Source organism: Rattus rattus, chromosome 3 (genome assembly GCF_011064425.1).
Source record: "Rattus rattus isolate New Zealand chromosome 3, Rrattus_CSIRO_v1, whole genome shotgun sequence".
NCBI classification, from domain to species: Eukaryota; Metazoa; Chordata; class Mammalia; order Rodentia; family Muridae; genus Rattus; species Rattus rattus.
In genome coordinates, this window is record NC_046156.1 from 78,029,660 (window position 1) to 78,049,853 (window position 20,194).

General features: G+C 41.7%; 1 protein-coding gene across 2 annotated transcripts in view; it reads left to right on the forward strand.

The window, feature by feature from the left end:
* Golim4 (golgi integral membrane protein 4) overlaps positions 1 to 18,682 on the forward strand; it is an 84,216-nt gene extending 65,534 nt beyond the window's left edge. For both annotated transcript variants that reach the window (XM_032898232.1, XM_032898233.1), the window contains 4 exons: positions 2,157 to 2,324; positions 2,653 to 2,721; positions 16,551 to 16,622; positions 16,968 to 18,682. In XM_032898232.1, the coding sequence (XP_032754123.1) occupies positions 2,157 to 2,324; positions 2,653 to 2,721; positions 16,551 to 16,622; positions 16,968 to 17,114 (456 nt within the window). In that variant the 3' untranslated portion in view covers positions 17,115 to 18,682. The remainder of the gene's footprint in view (positions 1 to 2,156; positions 2,325 to 2,652; positions 2,722 to 16,550; positions 16,623 to 16,967) is intronic.
* The last annotated feature ends 1,512 nt before the right edge of the window (positions 18,683 to 20,194 follow it).

Here is a 20,194-nt window from a genome sequence, read left to right on the forward strand (position 1 = left end):
CTGTCTATTGGTGCCAGAATGTGTCAGTAGTGGCTTGGAGCACCTTGATGCTGATGGCTTTTTACTTAGCTTGCAGAATGCCCTCTTTTTTTCCTCTCTGCAATAACCTTTAGGAAAATATGTATCTGGGAGACTAGCACTGAACTGTTTCCAATAATGGGAGGAGGAACGTATGAGGGCATGGGAATTATCCCTTGAGAACAAGAAAGCCAGAGCAGAAAAGCCTACAAGTGTGTAAGAGATGAAGGCTACCGGTGGGGACAGGGTGGGTCTCACAGGCACTTAGGTGGAGGATGTGCTCCCTGGCTTGTAGGATCCTTTACTCTCCTGACATCTTTTTGGTCATTCTATTCAATGCACTGGAAAAGACTGAGGCCTTTTACCTGTCTCCTTTTAACTGGAGATTGTGAGTTATCTCTGCTTCAACTCTGTATTCACTATTTTATTTGGTGAAACGTTTTTTTTTCCTGTAACCCCCTAATTGTTGCTTGGTTGGAGTTGGGGCTAGCATTTGCATTTTTATGAACTTAAAAATGATATTTAGCACTTTTTTCTTTATCCTTCACACAAATGATGAATAATTCATACAAGAAAACCTATAAAACAAGAGGTTGTAGAGTAATTGGAACTGGATGTGAAGGTGATGACTTGTCTTTTATATTGAGAGCAGTGTCATTTGCACTTGAAGCTTCAGGCCACGCTGTGCAGTAATAAGCCATCTGACACTGCAGGGAGCTCTTGGCCATGGTCAAGTGGCTCAGTGAATAGTAGAAAGAGCCCCTTGTCTGCCCCATTCCGAGAGACTGAATCCTACTCTGTGGCTTCAGCATCTCGGGGAGAGTCATTCCCACTTTAGTCAGTGTCCTAAGACTTACCAAAGGATTGGGGACACCCATAAGAAGCAGAGGTTTATCTTCCCATCTGAGGATTTTTTGAGGATGGGTATTATTTAACCGCTGTCCTGGATGCTTAAATGAATAACCGAAGTAACCATGAAGTCAACACAATTACTGAGAACTCCTGTGGAAATACCTTTGGTGATATACTGCCTGATTTTTCCTATCACTTTCTAGAACAGTATTTTTTTTTTTTATTATTAACTTGAGTATTTCTTATTTACATTTCGAGTGTTATTCCCTTTCCCAGTTTCCGGGCAAATCCCCCTAATCCCTCCTCCTCCCCTTCTTTGTGAGTGTTCCCCTCCCCATCCTCCCCCCATTGCCACCCTCCCCCCAAAAATCTAGTTCACTGGGGGTTCAGTCTTAGCAGGACCAGTATTATTCTTCTTCACAGTAGCCATAGTTGATAAAGAAATATGACCATGCTACAAAAGGACCACTTAGTCTGGCCTATGAGCTTTCTTTCCCATCAACTACTCTCTGCCTATATACATGTTAAGAATTTCTTTCAGGGGGCCTCAGAGATACCCCAGATAGTAAAGTACTTGCTGCACAAGCACAAGCATGCTCAGTCTCCAGCATCCACATATAAAGTCAGATGTGGAGGTGCAGGCCTAAAAGCCTGATGCTGGGGAGTTGGTAACCGAATACCAAGGGCTTGATAACAAGCCAGTCTAGCTTAATGGATGGGCCTCATGTCTCATTGTAAGATATCCTATCTAAAAATAGTGTCAACTGTTTCTGAGGAATGACACCTAAAATTGACCTCTGGCCTCCACTCCGGTGCACTTCCAGGCAGATATAGATATATACACACACTTGCGACCAACACACACACACTTCTCTCGAAATTTCTCAAAAAGAGAAGTTGGTGTGAAAGTCAGCATATCAGAAAAGAAGAGTTATTTGCCCATTTAGCTCTCTCATCTTGATTATGACTGATTTATTTTTTTCCATTTGACCCTCTGACCTCTCTTACAACTGTTGGCTATGTTGTGAAACTTGCATTACTTACTGCTGGGATTGTGAGGAATCACTTGCACAAATGAAGTACTATTTGGACCTCCTCAATCGATCTGATTCCTTAAACACTGACAAAGCAAGAGTTCCATCTTGGCAAGGCTTGGGAAAGATTGATCTGAACAGTCCCATGAAGGGCAATTTCATCTGCAGCCAGCCAGTATATGACCTTCCCAGGGAAATTAAACTCGAGTCTCAGTTTTAAAGTGGTGGGTGCTTTCTATGAACATTTTGCAGAGGGCAGCTGCGGAGGATATAAACCCAGCAGATGACCCCAACAATCAAGGCGAGGATGAATTCGAAGAAGCCGAGCAAGTGAGAGAAGAAAATTTGCCAGAGGAAAGTGAAGAGCGAAAGCAAAGCGAAGCAAAGCAAGGGAATGTGGAAATGGACGAGCATCTGGTGGTAAGATAATGCCTGGGTGAAGAGTCGGTTCAGCCTGAGCATTTTACAAAATGCCTAGCTTATGGGGCAGGCGAGTGCTTGTGTGGGTTAGAGAAGACTTGCCACATTAGCGAGTCTTGGACCCTTGTGTGAGATGCTACGCCTGTAAGCTTGTATCCCAGAGCCAGTTAAGGGATGACCCCCACACACTCCATTCAACATTTCTGGCTACTGATGCATTTGCAAGTGGACTTTTCATCGTGGTATGCTCGTTCTTTGACCCAGCATCCCGACAGATGATTCTCGAAAGTACATACAGTAACATGAGCCTCTCATTTTGTTTCAACAGATGGCAGGGAATCCAGACCAGCAGGAAGATAATGTTGACGAGCAATACCAGGAAGAAGGAGAGGAAGAGGTATAAGATTGCATGCATGGGACAGGGCACACTGGGCATGCTACCTGCAAACAAATCTCAGTTCTGTGGACTCTAACATTCAGACTTACGTGGAATGAGAATGGGGCAGGAGGGATCTTGAAGACTATGTAGATCATGGCAGTTGAAAGACTCAGAAGATAAACCAGAGTAACCTTAAGTCACCACAGATGTGGAATTGAGAAGACCTGTGGCAGACTAAGATTCATGTGATCTTTCTGAGAGTGTCCACACATGTATTTTCTCACATCATACAGAGAATGAGGCTCCTCATATCCAGGGAATATGGACTGACCCCTAGAGCTTTCTCTGTGGAGTTTTCCCCATGCCTGTCAGAGAGATAGCCCACTGTGAAAGTAATTTTTATTTACCTGATGTAATTTTCTTTGAGGATGCTTATTGTTGAATAACCTCAGCCTTTCTAGGTCTCTCTGAACTCTGGCTGGCTGGTTCAACTCAACTGTTCTGACTCAAACTCCTCTCCAAGCTAACTGATTCAAATTGGCTTCTATCAGCTTCTGACTGAATTTCTCTGCTTGACTTCAAACTAACTCTGGCAATTTGTTCTAATCTTCTGACTCCTTCTTATTCTCTGGCTTCAATTGCTTCTGCTGACCTGAATCAACTCACAAACAAACTTACCTTCATTGCACTGCACTCACTGTACCGACTCGCAACTAATTCAAATCCTGATGCACAAAAACTCTCCCTGTGCCGTTCTTAAATAGCATTTCTCCTATTATATAGCTGAGCACATCCTATATCTGACTCATTCTGCCAAATCTTTCTGATCTGTCCCTTTGACCCTCAATTAGATGTCACTTTCCAACATGGCTGCTTCTTTCTGCAAACTAATTTTACCTTAAAAATGTTCACTAAGGGCGTATCTGGAGTCCAGATAGAAGGATTAAAGGTCTGTGGCATGTCTGCATTCCAGCCGGACCACACAGACCTAGGTCTTTGGATGTGACTCCTTGCCAGAAAAGCTATATTGCTGGATTAAAATTCCTCCACACCCCACGGAGTGAACTGGAATCCATGGAACTCACAGCAAATGTTTCTAGAGATGTATCGGTCTTTCATTCTGACCTCTTTCCCCATATGAATGCAACTTCTTAATTAAGCCTGATAATGAGGGTCACCTGGCAAGTGAGAGGCCTTGAGTTCAGCCTTCAGAACACCTTCTCCACCATAAGGAAAAGAAAGGAGGTAAACTATGGAAAGGACTGGGATTCATTTGAACAAAACACATTTAGATCTAATTTTTAATATGAAAATTTATTTTTTTCTTTATTGTAAACTTTTGATGTATTATCGGTAATGATTCTTAGAGAAAACCTAGCATAGTATCTCATCCCTGGGATTAGAGAGCTGGTGAGTTCAGTGTGTGAGAGCCTGTGGGCTGCAGGCATGCAGGTGTCTCTTGAGTGAAATCCTATACATGAGTGCGCCTGTCTTAGTTAGCATTTTACTGTGGTGAAGAGACACCATGACCACAGCAACTCTTATAGAGGAAAACATTTAACTGGGACTGCCTTACAGTTCTGATGTTATTCCGTTGTTTGGAGCAGGAGGCATAGCAGCATGCAGGCAGACCTAGAGAGTCCTCCATCTGGATCTGAAGGCAGCAGGAAGACTGAGCCACTAGGTGTGGCTCGAGCTTCTGCAGCTTCTGCAGCTTCTGCAGCTTCTGTATGGCCAGTGACTGTCTTCCTCCAATAATGCCACACTCGCTCCAAAACAACCACATGTCTTTATGCTTTCATATAGTGCCTCGCTTATTGAAACTACCACAGGGAGTATGGTTTATGTCAGGTCAAAACCCCACATTTACTCTCATTGTAGACAAGTCAGTATTTCCCAAGTTAAAGCCCTAAGAACCACTTCATAACCAGTATCTTACAAACAGACAGCCTTCTCCCTGAAGGAAAGGGCAGATAGGAAAGTAGCCATATGACCACGCAAAGACTGGCCCCAGGGAAGAGAGCAAGTTCAGAGAGCTGGTGCTCTGCTCCAGCACTCTCAGCTGCCTTCCCGAGGCTCTGCCTCATTCTTCCTATCTCTGTCAGCTTTTTAGAGCCAGTGCTAAACTTGTGTTTCTCTCAAGAAAAGAAAAAAGCATGCTGCTCTTTATGACAGGCTTGAGCTTAGCATTCTGTCACATTTCCCTTCCTGCTGTTTGTCTTCATGAAGACCCAGAGATTGTCTTTCCAGGAAGAGAAAGGAGCAGCCTTGAATATTAAGACATTTGCTGGAGAGAGTGATTCATCAGGACTGCTCTTGTAACAGAATGTCTAGACTAATAGGCCTTTGTTTCCTTATGTCAAATGGGGATGGGGGTTGGGGAGTGGCAGCTTTGAGGGATTAAGAGAGAAAGGGTTCACCTTGGCTTCCTTTTAAAAATTCAGAAGGGTAAACATAAAAGTTTAATCAGTGTTTGCTGATTCCTTCTCAGCTCTGTAGTATGATCAGTTAAGGTGAAGGAGAGCAATCCTGAGATGGGAGAGGGATAGGGACAGAAGGACAAGAAATACAAGCAAGAGCATGCAACAGGGCAAAGGCTGGTGCTGTTCCACTGCAGCCTTCTCCCAGAGGGCATCCTTCCCCTCCCCTGTACCCAATATTCCTCTCCTTGGGCTCTTCTGGGGTTATAACACTGTCTTGTTGTACAAAGCCCGAGGCCCTTCCTTGAAGTCTTATAGGTCAGTGTCTGTACTTTCTAACCCCCTGTTGTATTAGCTCTGGACTAACACACACACACACACACACACACACACACACACACACACACACACACACACACACACAGTAGGACTACTTCCTAAAATTCTTCGTGAAGCTTTTCTTTCCCTTCACTGACACCCTGTCCACTGAGCATCCCTTGCTGTTTTCAGTTCTTTCTATTGGATTTTTTTATTTACATTTCAAATGTTATCCCCTTTCCCCCACCCAACTACCCATCCCTTCCTGCCTACCCATTCTGACATTCCCCTACACTGGGGCTCCAACCTAGGCAGGACCAAGGGCTTCTCCTTCCATTGGTGCCCAACAAGGCCATCCTCTACTACAGATGCAGCTGGAGCCATGGGTCTGTCCATGTGTACTCTTTAGATGGTGATTTAGTCACTGGGAGCTATGGTTGGTTGGTATTGTTGGTTTTATGGGGTTACGATCCCCTTCAGCTCCTTTAACCCTTTCTCTAACTCCTCCAATGGGGACCCCATTCTCAGTCCAATGGTTGACTGCGAGCCTCCACCTCTGTATTTGTCATGCTCTGGCAGAGCCTCTCAGGAGACAGCTATATCAGGCTCCTGTCAGGATGCACTCTTTCCAGTGCTCCCAGACTTTCTGTACAGGAGAGAAAAGAGTAGACATCACATTTCTTTCCAGCATCAGTAACAGATGAGGTGCCGAGCAGCCTGCAGCAAGAAGAGCAGTGAACTAAAAGCATGGAAGCATTGTTTCAGTGTGTGCTTGGGCAGCATTCCTGGATTATAAACACAGTGAAATTCTGAAGTGGCTTCGTCCTCATCATCTCCTCTTAGCCTCGGTATTTTAGCTGCTCTATAGCTGCTGGGCTGAAGACTTATAAGAGCCCTCAGTTTCCTTCCCTCCAAGATAACACTTGAATGCATTGGTACTAATATTTAGTCCTTGAGAATTTTATCCTATCAGCCTTACATCTGTCAGAGCTGCATTCATCAGACTTCCTGGCTTGAGAATGGGAAGCAAAGGAAGGGAAGGGAGAAAGAGGGAGGAGGGGGAGAGAGAGCTTGTGTGCTTGTGTGTGTGTGTGTGTGTGTGTGTGTGTGTGTGTGTGTGTGTGTGTGTGTGTACATGTGTATGTTCTGATGAGTGGGAAGACATATGTTATGCAGGTACACATTCACGTGTATTCCCATGAGTGTGGTGGCCAGAGGGAAGTCTCACATGTCATCTCTCTCTCTCTGAAGGCATCGACCTTTTTTTTTTTTTTTCCAGAAATAAGGTCTGCCTTTTGGCTTGGCGTTTATCAGGTAGACATGCTGTCTATCCAGAAAGCCCCAGGAATCTGACTGTCCCTGACTCACCAGTGCTGGGATTAAGTGCATGCCACAGTAAAGCCTTTATACATAGGCTCTGAGGATTGGCATGTGGCCCAATTGCTTAGCCAGCAAACACCTCACTAACTACGCTATGCCCCCTGCTTTTCACTACCTTCTTTTAATCCAGTCATATTAACTTTCTTTTTTTTTTTTTTTTTATTATTAACTTGAATATTTCTTATATACATTTAAAGTGTTATTCCTTTCCCGGTTTCAAGACAAACATCCCCCTCCCTTCCCTTCCTTATGGGTGTTCCCCTCCCCCCCCTCCCCCCATTGCCGCCCTCCCCCCAACTGTCTAGTTCACTGGGGGTTCAGTCTTAGCAGGACCCAGGGCTTCCCCTTCCACTGGTGCTCTTACTAGGATATTCATTGCTACCTATGAGGTCAGAGTCCAGGGTCAGTCCATGTATAGTCTTTAGGTAGTGGCTTAGTCCGTGGAAGCTCTGGTTGCTTGGCATTGTTGTACATATGGGGTCTCGAGCCCCTTCAAGCTCTTCCAGTTCTTTCTCTGATTCCTTCAACGGGGGTCCTATTCTCAGTTCAGTGGTTTGCTGCTGACATTCGCCTCTGTATTTGCTGTATTCTGGCTGTGTCTCTCAGGAGCGATCTACACTTCTGCACTTCTTTGCTTCATCCATCTGGTCTAATTGGGTGGCTGTATATATGGGCCACATGTGGGGCAGGCTCTGAATGGGTGTTCCTTCAGTCTCTGTTTTAATCTTTGCCTCTCTCTTCCCTGCCAAAGGGTATTCTTGTTCCCCTTTTAAAGAAGGGTGAAGCATTCACATTTTGATCATCCGTCTTGAGTTTCATTTGTTCTAGGCATCTAGGGTAATTCAGGCATTTGGGCTAATAGCCACTTATCAATGAGTGCATACCATGTATGTCTTTCTGTGATTGGGTTAGCTCACTCAGGATGATATTTTCCAGTTCAACCATTTGCCTCTGAATTTCATAAAAGTCGTTGTTTTTTTATAGCTGAGTAATATTCCATTGTGTAGATGTACCACATTTTCTGTATCCATTCCTCTGTTGAAGGGCATCTGGGTTCTTTCCAGCTTCTGGCTATTATAAATAAGGCTGCGATGAACATAGTGGAGCACGTGTCTTTTTTATATGTTGGGGCATCTTTTGGGTATATGCCCAAGAGAGGGATAGCTGGATCCTCAGGCAGTTCAATGTCCAATTTTCTGAGGAACCTCCAGACTGATTTCCAGAATGGTTGTACCAGTCTGCAATCCCACCAACAATGGAGGAGTGTTCCTCTTTCTCCACATCCTCGCCAGCATTTGCTGTCACCTGAGTTTTTGATCTTAGCCATTCTCACTGGTGTGAGGTGAAATCTCAGGGTTGTTTTGATTTGCATTTCCCTGATGACTAAAGATGTTGAACATTTCTTTAGGTGTTTCTCAGCCATTCGGCATTCCTCAGCTGTGAATTCTTTGTTTAGCTCTGAACCCCATTTTTTAATAGGGTTATTTGTCTCCCTCTTGGTCTAACTTTTGAGTTCTTTTGTATATTTTGGATATAAGGCCTCTATCTGTTGTAGGATTGGTAAAGATCTTTTCCCAATCTGTTGGTTGCCGTTTTAGTCCTAACCACAGTGTCCTTTGCCTTACAAGCTTTGCAGTTTTATGAGATCCCATTTGTCGATTCTTGATCTTAGAGCATAAGCCATTGGTTTTTGTTCAGGAAATTTTTTCCAGTGCCATGTGTTCCAGATGCTCCCCTATTTTTCTTCTATTAGTTTGAGTGTGTCTGGTTTGATGTGGAGGTCCTTGATCCACTTGGACTTAAGCTTTGTACAGGGTGATAAGCATGGATCGATCTGCATTCTTCTACATGTTGACCTCCAGTTGAACCAGCACCATTTGCTGAAAATGCTATCTTTTCCATTGGATGGATTTGGCTCCTTTGTCAAAAATCAAGTGACCATGGGTGTGTGGGTTCATTTCTGGGTCTTCAATTCTGTTCCATTGGTCTATCTGTCTGTCTCTGTACCAATACCATGCAGTTTTTATCACTATTGCTCTGTAATACTGCTTGAGTTCAGGGATAGTGATTCCCCTAATCCTTTTATTGATGAGGATAGTTTTGGCTATCCTGGGTCTTTTGTTATTCAGATGAATTTGCAAATTGTTCTGTCTAACTCTTTGAAGAATTGGTTAGTATTTTGATGGGGATTGCATTGAATCTGTAGATACGCTTTTGGTAAAATGGCCATTTTACTATATTAATCCTGCCAATCCATGAGCATGGGAGATCTTTCCACCTTCTGAGGTCTTCTTCAATTTCTTTCTTCAGTGTCTTGAAGTTCTTGTTATACAGAATCTTTTACTTGCTTGGTTAAAAGTCACACCGAGGTACTTTATATTATTTGGGTCTATTATGAAGGGTGTCGTTCCCTAATTTCTTTCGGCTTGTTTCTCTTTTGTGTAGAGGAAGGCTACTGATTTATTTGAGTTAATTTTATACCCAGCCACTTTGCTGAAGTTGTTTATCAGCTTTAGTAGTTCTCTAGTGGAACTTTTGGGATCACTTAAATATACTATCATATCATCTGCAAATAGTGATATTTTTGACTTCTTCTTTTCCGATCTGTATCCCTTGACTCCTTTTGTTGTCTGATTGCTCTGGCTAGAACTTCCAAGGACTATATTGAATAAGTAGGGAGAGAGTGGGCAGCCTTGTCTAGTCCCTGATTTTAGTGGGATTGCTTCAAGTTTCTCTCCATTTAGTTTAATGTTAGCCACTGGTTTTGCTGTATATGGCTTTTACTATGTTTAGGTATGGGCCTTGAATTCCTATTCTTTCAGGACTTTTATCATGAAGGGTGTTGAATTTTTGTCAAATGCTTTCTCAGCATCTAATGAAATGATCATGTGGTTTTGTTCTTTCAGTTTGTTTATATAATGGATCCGTTGATGGTTTTCCATATATTAAACCATCCCTGCATGCCTGGGATGAAGCCTACTTGATCATGGTGGATGATTGTTTTGATGTGCTCTTGGATTCGGTTTGCCAGAATTTTGTTGAGTATTTTTGCGTCAATGTTCATAAGGGAAATTGGTCTGAAGTTCTCTTTCTTTGTTGGGTCTTTGTGTGGTTTAGGTATAAGAGTAATTGTGGCTTCATAGAAGGAATTCGGTAGTGCTCCATCTGTTTCAATTTTGTGGAATAGTTTGGATAATATTGGTATGCGGTCTTCTATGAAAGTCTGATAGAATTCTGCACTAAACCCGTCTGGACCTGGGCTCTTTTTGGTTGGGAGACCTTTAATAACTGCTTCTATTTCCTTAGGAGTTATGGGGTTGTTTAACTGGTTTATCTGTTCCTGATTTAACTTCGGTACCTGGTATCTGTCTAGGAAGTTATCCATTTCCTGCAGATTTTCAAGTTTTGTTGAATATAGGCTTTTGTAGTAAGATCTGATGATTTTTTGAATTTCCTCTGAATCTGTAGTTACGTCTCCCTTTCCATTTCTGATTTTGTTAATTTGGACATACTCTCTGTGTCCTCTCATTAGTCTGGCTAAGGGTTTATCTATGTTGTTGATTTTCTCAAAGAACCAACTTTTGGTACTGTTGATTCTTTCTATGGTCCTTTTTTTTTCTACTTGGTTGATTTCAGCTCTGAGTTTGATTATTTCCTGCCTTCTACTCCTCCTGGGTGTATTTGCTTCTTTTGTTCTAGAGCTTTTTAGGTGTGCTGTCAAGCTGCTGACATATGCTCTTTCCTGTTTCTTTCTGCAGGCACTCAGCGCTATAGAGTTTTCCTCTTAGCACAGCTTTCATTGTGTCCCATAAGTTTGGGTATGTTGTACCTTCATTTCATTAAATTCTAAAAAAAGTTTTTAATTTCTTTCTTTATTTCTTCCTTGACCAGGTTATCATTAGTAGAGCATTGTTCAATTTCCACGTATATGTGGGCATTCTTCCTTATTGTTATTGAAGACCAGCTTTAGGCCGTGGTGGTCCGATACTTACGCATGGATTATTTCTATCTTTCTGTACCTGTTGAGGCCCGTTTTTTGACCAATTATATGGTCAATTTTGGAGAAAGTACCATGAGGAGCTGAGAAGAAGGTATATCCTTTTGCTTTAGGGTAGAACGTTCTATAAATATCCGTTAAGTCCATTTGGCTCATGACTTCTTTTAGTCTGTCTACGTCTCTGTTTAATTTCTGTTTCCATGATCTGTCCATTGATGAGAGTGGGGTGTTGAAATCTCCTACTATTATTGTGTGAGGTGCAATGTGTGTTTTTGAGCTTTAGTAAGGTTTCTTTTTACGTATGTAGGGTGCCCTTGTATTTGGGGCATAGATATTTAGGATTGAGAGTTCATCTTGGTGGATTTTTCCTTTGATGAATATAAAAGTGTCCTTCCTTATCTTTTTTTGACTTTTAGTTGAAAATTGATTTTATTTGATATTAGAATGGCTTTCCAGCTTGCTTCTTCTGACCATTTGCTTGGAAAGTTGTTTCCCAGCCTTTCACTCTGAGGTAGTGTCTGTCTTTGTCTCTGAGGTGTGTTTCCTGTAGGCAGCAGAATGCAGGGTCCTCATTGCGTATCCAGTTTGCTAATCTATGTCTTTTTATTGGGGAGTTGAGGCCATTGATGTTGAGAGATATTAAGGAATAGTGATTATTGCTTCCTGTTATATTCATATTTGGATGTGAGGTTGTGTTTGTGTGCTTTTCTTCTCTTTGTTTTGTTGCCAAGACGATTAGTTTCTTGCCTCTTCTAGGGTATAGCTTGCCTCCTTATGTTGGGCTTTACCATTTATTTTCCTTTGTAGTGCTGGATTTGTAGAAAGATATTGTGTAAATTTGGTTTTGTCATGGAATATCTTGGTTTCTCCATCTATGTTAATTGAGAGTTTTGCAGGATACAGTAGCCTGGGCTGGCATTTGTGTTCTCTTAGGGTCTGTATGACATCAGTCCAGGATCTTCTGGCCTTCATAGTTTCTGGCGAGAAGGCTGGTGTGATTCTGATAGGTCTGCCTTTATATGTTACTTGACCTTTTTCCCTTACTGCTTTTAATATTCTTTCTTTATTTTGTGCGTTTAGTGTTTTGACTATTATGTGACGGGAGGTGTTTCTTTTCTGGTCCAATCTATTTGGAGTTCTGTAGGCTTCTTGTATGCCTATGGGTATCTCTTTGTTTAGGTTAGGGAAGTTTTCTTCTATGATTTTGTTGAAGATATTTACTGGTCCTTTGAGCTGGGAGTCTTCACTCTCTTCTATACCTAGTATCCTTAGGTTTGATCTTCTCATTGAGTCCTGGATTTCCTGTATGTTTTGGACCAGTAGCTTTTTTCGCTTTACATTATCTTTGACAGTTGAGTCAATGATTTCTATGGAATCTTCTGCTCCTGAGATTCTCTCTTCCATCTCTTGTATTCTGTTGGTGAAGCTTGTATCTACAGCTCCTTGTCTCTTCTTTTGGTTTTCTATATCCAGGGTTATTTCCATGTGTTCTTTCTTGATTGCTTCTATTTCCATTTTTAATTCCTTCAACTGTTTGATTGTGTTTTCCTGGAATTCTTTCAGGGATTTTTTTGATTCCTCTCTGTAGGCTTCTACTTGTTCTCTAAGGGAGTTCTTCATGTCTTTCTTGAAGTCCTCAGCATCATGATCAAATATGATTTTGAATCTAGATCTTGCTTTTCTGGTGTGTTTGGATATTCCATGCTTGTTTTGGTGGGAGAATTGGGCTCCGATGATGCCATGTAGTCTTGGTTTCTGTTGCTTGTGTTCTTGCGCTTGCCTCTCGCCATCAGATTATCTCTAGTGTTACTTTGTTCTGCTATTTCTGACAGTGGCTAGACTGTCCTATAAGCCTGTGTGTCAGGAGTGCTGTAGACCTCTTTTCCTGTTTTCTTTCAGCCAGTTATGGGGACAGAGTGTTCTGCTTTCGTGTGTGTAGTTTTGCCCCTCTACAGGTCTTCAGCTGTTCCTGTGGGCCTGTGTCTTGAGTTCACCAGGCAGGTCACTCGCAGCAGAAAAGTTGGTATTACCTGTGGTCCCGAGGCTCAAGTTCGCTCGCGGGGTGCTGCCCACGGGCTCTCTGCGGTGGCAGCAACCGGGAAGATCTGCGCCGCCTCTTCCGGGAGCCTCCGTGCACCAGGGTTCCAGATGGCCTCCGGTGTTTTCCTCTGGAATCAGTAATGTGTGCAGAGAGCAGTCTCCTCATGTTAACTTTCTAAGACACAAAACTGATGATTCCCGAACAGCCCTGCCTGTTTGTTTGCTTACTATTTTTAGACTAAATATACTTCCTGTAATATTTCTCTCATATTTCTAGCATTCTAGATCTTTATCTACTTTTGAGTAAAGAGACATTATTACATAACTAAAAACTGTTAGGTATTTTAAAGTACTTAAATGTAAAAAATAGTTGAATGAGTTCATGAATAATTGAACAGTTTGAATACTTTCATGACTCCAGTACAGCAAAAATGCAGATTAATAAGAGTATTCTCAGAGAAAAGGAAAAGGTTACTGGCACACTTTCGGTAGCCAGAAGAAGACACATGTGACACCTGATGTGACCTGGTCACATGATCAACATGTCAAGAAACGTTTCCAGGACTGAGGGTATGGCTCAGCTGGTTGAGCTCTTGGCCAATAAGTAGGAAGCTTATAGGTCTACAAGCAGCACCTAAGCTGGGTGTGGTGGTGCACACTTAAAGTCCCAGCATTTTGGGAATAGAGATAGGAAGATCAGAAGTTCAAGGTTGTTCTCAGCTACATGGTGGGTGATTTTGAACTCATCCAGGGATATGAGGCTCTGCTAAGAAGGAAAAAGGGGGGAAGGGAAGAGAAGGAGGGAGGGAGGAGGGAAGGGGGGGAAGAAGGAAGGAAAGGAGAGAGGGGGGAGGGAGGGAGGGAGGGAGGGAGGGAGGGAGAATGAGAGAAAGGGTAGGGCAGCTTTGAAATGTACACAGCTATTAGGCCTTGTAGATCAGCCATTGTAGCTAATGCTGAAGGCCTTTGATTGTTTGATTGTCACATGCCACAACCTCTGGATACTTCAGTGCTTAGCTTCTGAAGGTGATGCCTCCGGATTCCTAGCCAGGAATATAGTTTCTCTCATATGAAGAAAACTTTTACTACCAATGATAGCACAAGACAGTGAGCCAACACTAAGTTCAGACACAAGGTTTGCTCCATTTGGTAGGATTCTTTTCTCGGATTTCAGAAGCACAGATTTTAGGGCTACAAATGAAAAGTGGCATCTCTAAGATATGTTCAGTGAAGCTTGGTGCCAGTTTTAGTGGTATATTAAGCCAGGCTGTTGTGGAAGATGTGAATAATCAAAGGTGAACTTTTGACCTGGAGCTATCAGCTTAAGCATATTGTAAAGCTCAGACACACACTGTCATCTGTTCTGACTTAGTAATGTAATTAAGATGAGCTTGTGTTGCTCTTGCCTCAAACATGATGAATGCATTACTATTGTACTTGTAAGCGTCTATTGTCTCTATGGCTAGAATATTATAGAATATCATTTTTTTTTGATTCCCCAAATGAAAGACCCATTTAAATCATCAGTTCCCAACTATAATTAAAATGACAACTGGGACATAAGCTAAATTTCTACAATAGAGCCAACGAGTAGAGAAAGGCTATTATCACCCCAGCCAGACATTTTTAACTAGCATCCAGTGTTCTCTGGGAGGTAGTGTCCTGTCTCAGCTATGACCAAGAGTCACCTAGAGAAGTTCATGAAAAAATACAGATACCTAGACCAAAGCTGCCTTGGAGGAAATCGGACCTTACCTTTCAAGGGCCCTTGAAATCAGAGCCCTTTAAAAGCTCTGCCTTCCACCAAGTGGATAATGATATTTTGGGAAGCTCTGTTTAGATAAATAGTCCTAGGGAAAGCAGCTGGGGATGGACTTTGCAAAGTGTGACTTCTTGAACTTGTGTGAGTGGTTCCACTCATTTGCTGAAAATTCTTTCATTGCGTGCTTTAAAGGATCCACAACTCCCAGACCACACCTGGGGCCATGGACTTCTCTTAAGCACTTTTATGCATGAGAAGTTTGAGTTTCAGAAAGGTCAATTAGGTTTCTCAGAATCACATAATTGATCATTTAAACTCTAACTACAGCTTACCCAGGCCTGACCTGAGGTTGACATTGCTAAGTATTTTATGAATTGGAAGTGTAGGGTAAATGTGGGAGAGTTCTTGGTGGAAATTAATATAGAAAAATGATAGTAACAGAAAGTCACCATGCTGTAACCCTTAAATAAAACAATTGACGTAAGACCCAGTTATAACTGGGAGCTGTAGAGTGACATCTTTAATCCCAGCTCTCAGGTGGCAGAGGCAGGTGGATCTCTGTGAGTTTGAGGCCAGACTTTTCTATTGAGTTCCAGGATGGCCAGGGCTACAGAGAGAGACTCGGTGTTGATTAAAACAAGAAACAAACCAAAAAGGCATAGTCATTATGAATGATATCACTACATGAACAGAAGTCAGGGACCTTTCCCATGGGGTGACTGGGTGGACCATCTGCAGTCACTGAATAAGCAGAGCCCTACTGTGTCATTAGGGACAAATGCATCCAAGGGGCTTGCTGACAAGATGGAAACAGGCCACTGGCGTGCCTTTGTATGTACTCACTTTCACCTTCCACTCACCTTCACCGCTCTTTTCATGCCCTCCTATTTCTGCAGTTCTGTAATTCCCAGCATACCTCAGCTGCACATCTGCTACCAATATTAGGGGTCCAGCCCATGCATGCTCTTTGGTTGATGGTTCAGTCTCTGTGAGCCCCCATGGCCCAGGTTAGTTGACTCTCTAGGTCTTCTTGGGGTGTCCCTGACCCATCTAGCACAAGACTCCTCAAGCTCCTCTAGGTTTCTCCTGCTCTTTTTGAGGTCCTGAGTTCAGTTCCTAGCAACCACATGGCGGCTCACAACCATCTGGAATAGGATCTGGTGCCCTCTCTGGCTTGCAGCAGTGTATGCAGGCCTAACACTATGCAGTGTATGATTGTCTACAGAGCATAAGACAGGCAGTTTTGTATTTCTAAGACATCCATCCAGTCTGTCCTACAGATTTCTGGAACTCTCCCATTTGGAAGAGGAAGTACAACCGTTTGTAAAGAGAGCTGCCTCTCTATCTGCTGACTGTGTAGAATTAATTCATATCCAAACAAATAAGAGATTTGAATCCAGGTGTCTTTCTTTGAGAATCATACTGATTGTAACAATTTTATTATTGCTTGACATTTTCCTATGTTTTAATAATGAATCTTAATCACTTTCCTCTCCACTGCCCTTCCCATCCTCCTCCCTGATTCAACTTCCTGTCCTTCTGCCATGCTCCCTTTCCACATGTCTTCTTCCTACTGCCATGTCTGCCTTGCGAGTACAGCCCACTGAGTCTAATTAGAGTTTCGTGCCTAAGCATGTGTGGGAGGTAATTTACCGGAGCAAAGGCAACTGATCAGTGGCTATGTCACTGAAGAAAATGACTCCTGTTCCTTCAACAGCCAGGAACTGCCAATAATTTCTACAGAGGCATATCATGCAATTCTTCACACCTAGTTAAAAAGTCACAATTTTGGCTTTAATCATTTTTCATCTTTAATTTTAGTTCCTTTTTGTAAAGATATGCTGTTTTGAATTAATATCTGAGAAATTGGAATATTTTGTTATAATATTTAAGTGGGAGAGCAGCACTCAGTCTTTGTGATCTGTTTCAGGTTCAGGAAGATTTGACTGAAGAGAAAAAAAGGGAATTGGAGCATAATGCTGAAGAGACTTATGGTGAAAACGTATGTTTATTTCTTTGCATGTTTATATATGAATTAGTAGTGTATGCCTATATTGATTGGTACATCACATTTATACATAGAAATCATATAAATCACACATATGCATACAGACAGGAACCAGCAATATATTTTCTGCATCTCTTGACCAATGCCAAATTTAGGAGGCCCACCTAGGATTACGAAAAGTTATGATAACTAGGAAAATGAGGCCATGGCAGTATTGCTTATGAGATCATTTTTCTTCACATCTTTTATTCCTCTAAAATGAATTATGTTACATCCTTTGTTAAAAATCCCCAACCCTACATCCTCTCTCTTAGTTTTTTTTTTTCTTTTATCTTTTAGCCTGATGATAAGAACAATGATGTTGAAGAACAAGGAGTTCCTAACAGGGCCCATCCCAAAGGAAGACAGGAGCATTATGAAGAGGAGGAAGACGAAGAGGACGGGGCCGCTGTCGCTGAGAAATCACACCGTAGAGCTGAAATGTAACTGGACCCGGTTTCTAGACTGTGCTCAGCCAACAAGTTTTTTTTTCAAGCTGCTCTAAAACAAATCCCGCCTACTGAATTCTAGAGTATTTAATTACATGCAAAAGTAAGGGTTTAGACTTTTTTTAACTTTTTTATTAGAAATGCTATACATTTATATGAATATATTTTGATACCTTAGGTGAGAACTTCTTTTATAATCAAGTTAAACATGGACAAGAAGAAAAACAGTAAGACCTGGCTTCGGGTCTGAATCTCATTTCTCAGCGATGGTAGGATGATGTGCTTGGCTTTTGCGCATGTCTCAGCTCAGTACTCTTTTGTTCTCTGGCTTCTGGGTCGTCTACTATTTATCTCAGATAAAATGCAGGATATAGAAAAAAGGCGTACTGAGAAACACTGTGCAAATGCGAAGGGAATGGCTGGTCGCTTAGTGGCTGTTCTTGCAGGTTCTTGTGTACAGCTCTGGAAGGATGTTACTACTGCAGGGTATTGGCCAATGAGATTCATCGGCACAGGTGGCGTGTGTGTGTGTGTGTGTGTGTGTGTGTGTGTGTGTGTGTGTGTGTGTAAACAAAGACATCGTTTCTCAAGCTTTCAGGTCACTTACAAGAATACGTAGCAATGCTTAAAATCACGGCAGTCTTGCTTGAGAGGAATCAAGTGTGAAAATTGAATAATATTAATACCGCTATGAAAGTATCATGGACTCAGTCCTGCTATAGAGGCCAAAGGAGCTGACACACTTTAAAACCTATGTAGTATGTGCGATGACGCTTCCTGGGTGAACTCCCAGTCTCCGTCATTTCTTCTCGAAAGTCTCTCAGTTATCTGCTTATCATTATCCACTTTCTACAGCATATGTTTCTCTCTTAAGCTCTGTGCCTTGGTATGTAACCATTTGATTCACAATTATGGATAGAAAAGCATGCAAAGCTACAGTTTAATATGATTATTTTTAAGAGTATATGGTAAAATATCTATAGCACTATGATAGGCACCCCACCCTTAGTGGCTTTACTATTTACCCAGAATTGACCTGCCTTGGCCTATGAACAAGGCATTCTAATGGCTATAAATAATAATATATCCATCCTTTAAAAGAAAACGCAAACTGGAAACTTTTCCCTGAAATGAGCACATATTTTAGTTTAGATCGTCGATATTGTTAAACACATCGAAATGGGCCACAGTTAATCTGTGTGTGGTACTTTCAAAATAATAAAAGCAATTTCATTTTCTGTTATTATCAGGTGAATGTAGTTTTAGTTTTTAATAACCACACTTATGTATGGTTTTGATTTTCACAGCTGAGCAATTGTGTTTGTATGCATAGAAATGTTCTGTTCAAATTTTGTTTCGATTTCCAGTAACCATAAATCATATCTCATCTTTATGTATAAAAGCCCCATATGTAATGTAAAATGTATTATATTGTACATAATACTCAGAATACAATTATTTTGGTAAATTAGTTTGTATTTTTAATGTCCCTTCGCAGTATTTAATTATTTGAAATATATTGAAACTTGGGTAATAATCAATAAAGCTATAAAAAGTTAAGGGTAAGTCTTTTAAAGCATCTAATTTTTTAGTGGTTTGTGATCTATGGTTTTTCTTTACAGGACAATATAAAGTAATGAATTATTAAATGCTTCCATCAAACTGCTTTTTCTTTCTTTTCCATCTTTGACTGGCTCTTGACTTCTCATCCCCAAACCCTTTTCTAAAAAAGAAGCTAATGATGTTCATTGCCTTCAAGGGCTAGAAATAAGAAATTGAGCTCGAAAAACATGTGAAAACATAAATGTCATGTCCAACAATTCATATGTAAATCTCTCCATTAAAGCAACCACCACAAACCATTCCAGAATATTTCTAACACCTTGTTAAAAGAACATTCTAGTGAGAACTAAATCAGACCCAATTTCTATTATGGACCAGAATAGACGTAAATGATCACAAATTCATCTTGACAGTTATTCTTATAGAATTGATTGACCAAAGAGGAGGGCTGTAGATGACGCCGTTGGTTCATTGCTCACTTTACAAGCAGGAGGACCTAGCTAGATAAATCCCTAGCACCCAACAAACAGCAGGGGCACCTGTCGTCTTAGCATTGGGAACATGGCAATAAGGGGATCCCTGGGGCTCGGTATAGCTGAATCAGTGAGTTCCAAATTCAGAGAGAGACCCTGCCTCAAAAAAATAAGAGATTGATAAATAAAGATACCTAATGTGGATTTCTGGCCTCCACATACACAGAAATCAAAGAATTTCATACCTGTGATTTATTAGAAGGAACAGAAAACACTCAATTTTGCGTGTGTGCAGGGTAGCACAAAAGAGTACACATTGTAATGACTTGTTATTTGCAAGAGTGATCAGACAAGTTGCACAGGAGTGGCTTGTGCTCTCCCATTAGGATACCTTCCCGCAGCTGTCTGTCTATTACTTGATTTGTTCATACGTATTTCCTGACTGGCTGTCCTCTCAGTGCAGTGGTTTGAGTAGGTTTGGCCCTGTTGATGTGTGTGTTTGAATGCATTGCCCACAGAGAATGACTATTTGGAGTTGTGTCCTTGATAGAATAGGCGTGGCCTTGTTGCAGGAAATATATCACTGTGGCAGCGGTATTTGAGGACTCCTAGGGATCAGGCTCTACCCTTTGCAGAGAGACCCTCCTCCTAGCTGACTTTAGAACAGGCTTTCCTGGTTGCCCTTAGATCAAGATGTAGAACTCTCAGTTCCTCCTCCAGCACCGAGTCTGCCTGCAGGCTGCCATGCTTCCAGCCATTATGATAATGACTGAACCTCAGAAATTGTAAGCCAACCTCAATTAAATGTTGTCCTTTGAAAGAGTTGCCTTGGTCATGGTATAAACTAAGACAGTCGGTCAGTGAGGTAGCTTCTTATACCTCCCCTTTAAGTGCTAGTTCTTTTCAAGTTTATGCCACAGACCTTGTCTCTGTTTGACCCTCCTCCCTGGTCTCATTAATTTGATCAATTTTAATGTCCTACTATACTCACTTCAAAGTCATAATTTTTAAAACTACATTTGCTTGTACCTTATAAAATCTT